Source organism: Perkinsus marinus (genome assembly GCF_000006405.1).
Source record: "Perkinsus marinus ATCC 50983 genomic scaffold scf_1104296973380, whole genome shotgun sequence".
Taxonomy (NCBI): Eukaryota; Perkinsozoa; order Perkinsida; family Perkinsidae; genus Perkinsus; species Perkinsus marinus.
The window spans coordinates 1-1,204 of record NW_003201428.1 but is presented as its reverse complement, the minus strand read 5'-3'; the positions used below and the strand labels follow the sequence as shown (position 1 = coordinate 1,204).

At 50.7% G+C, this 1,204-nt stretch overlaps 1 protein-coding gene across 1 annotated transcript; it reads left to right on the top strand.

Annotated features, from left to right (window-relative positions):
* The first annotated feature begins 289 nt into the window (after positions 1–289).
* Pmar_PMAR002604 (hypothetical protein) lies at positions 290–938 on the top strand. The gene has a single exon (XM_002766195.1). The coding sequence runs from the start codon at positions 315–317 to the stop codon at positions 747–749; it is 435 nt and encodes a 144-aa protein (XP_002766241.1). The 5' UTR covers positions 290–314; the 3' UTR covers positions 750–938.
* The last annotated feature ends 266 nt before the right edge of the window (positions 939–1,204 follow it).

Below are 1,204 nucleotides of genomic sequence, written 5' to 3'. Positions count from 1 at the left end.
CTGCCCTAGTCGACGCCACGCTCGACCTCCCTACCATCTCGGACCATGACTCTCAAACTCGAGCTTCATTTAGCCAACACTCACCACATGCTCCCCTCCCTACTCATGACCTGCCGGTCACTACAGTACCGCAACACTCTCCTGCGAATGCCCCATCGATGCCCGGTTATCTCGTGGCCGACCTCCCAAAGTCTAACACACTGAACCACTTCCTTGACAGGGACTGGCCAGACTTTATCCCTCCATCCTGGAGGCGCATTAAACACATTGACAAAGCGCAACCTTCATCACTAACCTCATTAAGCGCTATCATCATGTCCGGTCTTGGTTTGTCGTCTCGACTTGCCTTGAGTGGGGTTATCCACCCAGTCGCGTGTATTGCTTTTCAAGGACGCCTCTCTGATGCCGCTTTTGGTCGTGACGGTACTAGCCGAGCACGTTTCCTCCTCGAATCTGCTCTAACCGAACTCCTTTCCATTGTCATCGAAGGCAGGTGTCCCGACTACAACCTCACTACTCCATGTGACCGATGTCTGGATATTGAACAAGCTCTAAGCCGATTTACTGGCTTCATTGCTCCTCCTCCCCAACTTGTCACCTCTAAAGGAGGCAAAGGCAAAGGTGGCAAAGGCACTAGATTCCCTTCCGATTCAGTGCCAGCCAACAGTCACATTCAAGGTCCCACAACCTCCAGCACTGGTATCGACAACCCGGTCAAGTCTGATCCTCAACATCACTCCTTCTCCTAGTCTACCGCTACCTTTCTGAGCCTACGTACAATACCATTCTTTTCCCATGATTACCTTTACTACCATACGATAGTCTACAGCCACTGGCATGGATCTCAGTAGACACCACATTTATCCTTCACCTCTCATCTCATGTCACCGATCATCATTCACATCTCATCCCATTTCCCTCATCATTGATTCTCACCTCTAACCCACTTCCGAGTTCACTTCTCAGAATCAACTCTCACTCAGTTACATTCACTCCCTTCCCATTGTTGAACGTTCACAGCATATGCCACCAACCATACGTCTTCACACCTCTAAACGGTCCCGTCATGGACGTCGCAGTTGGTTCTCCTCTACCTGTCGACTCTTGCGAGCGGCTCTACACAAGGCTGGTCTCTCCTCCATGCTTGAATGTGTTTTTGCCGACGATCTCTTCATTCTAGACCTCGCGACATCCTCCGTTGCAC

Coding starts and splice junctions, on each gene's coding strand:
- Pmar_PMAR002604 (XM_002766195.1), top strand. CDS start 315: ATGTCCGGTCTTGGTTTGTCGTCTCGACTTGCCTTGAGTGGGGTTATC.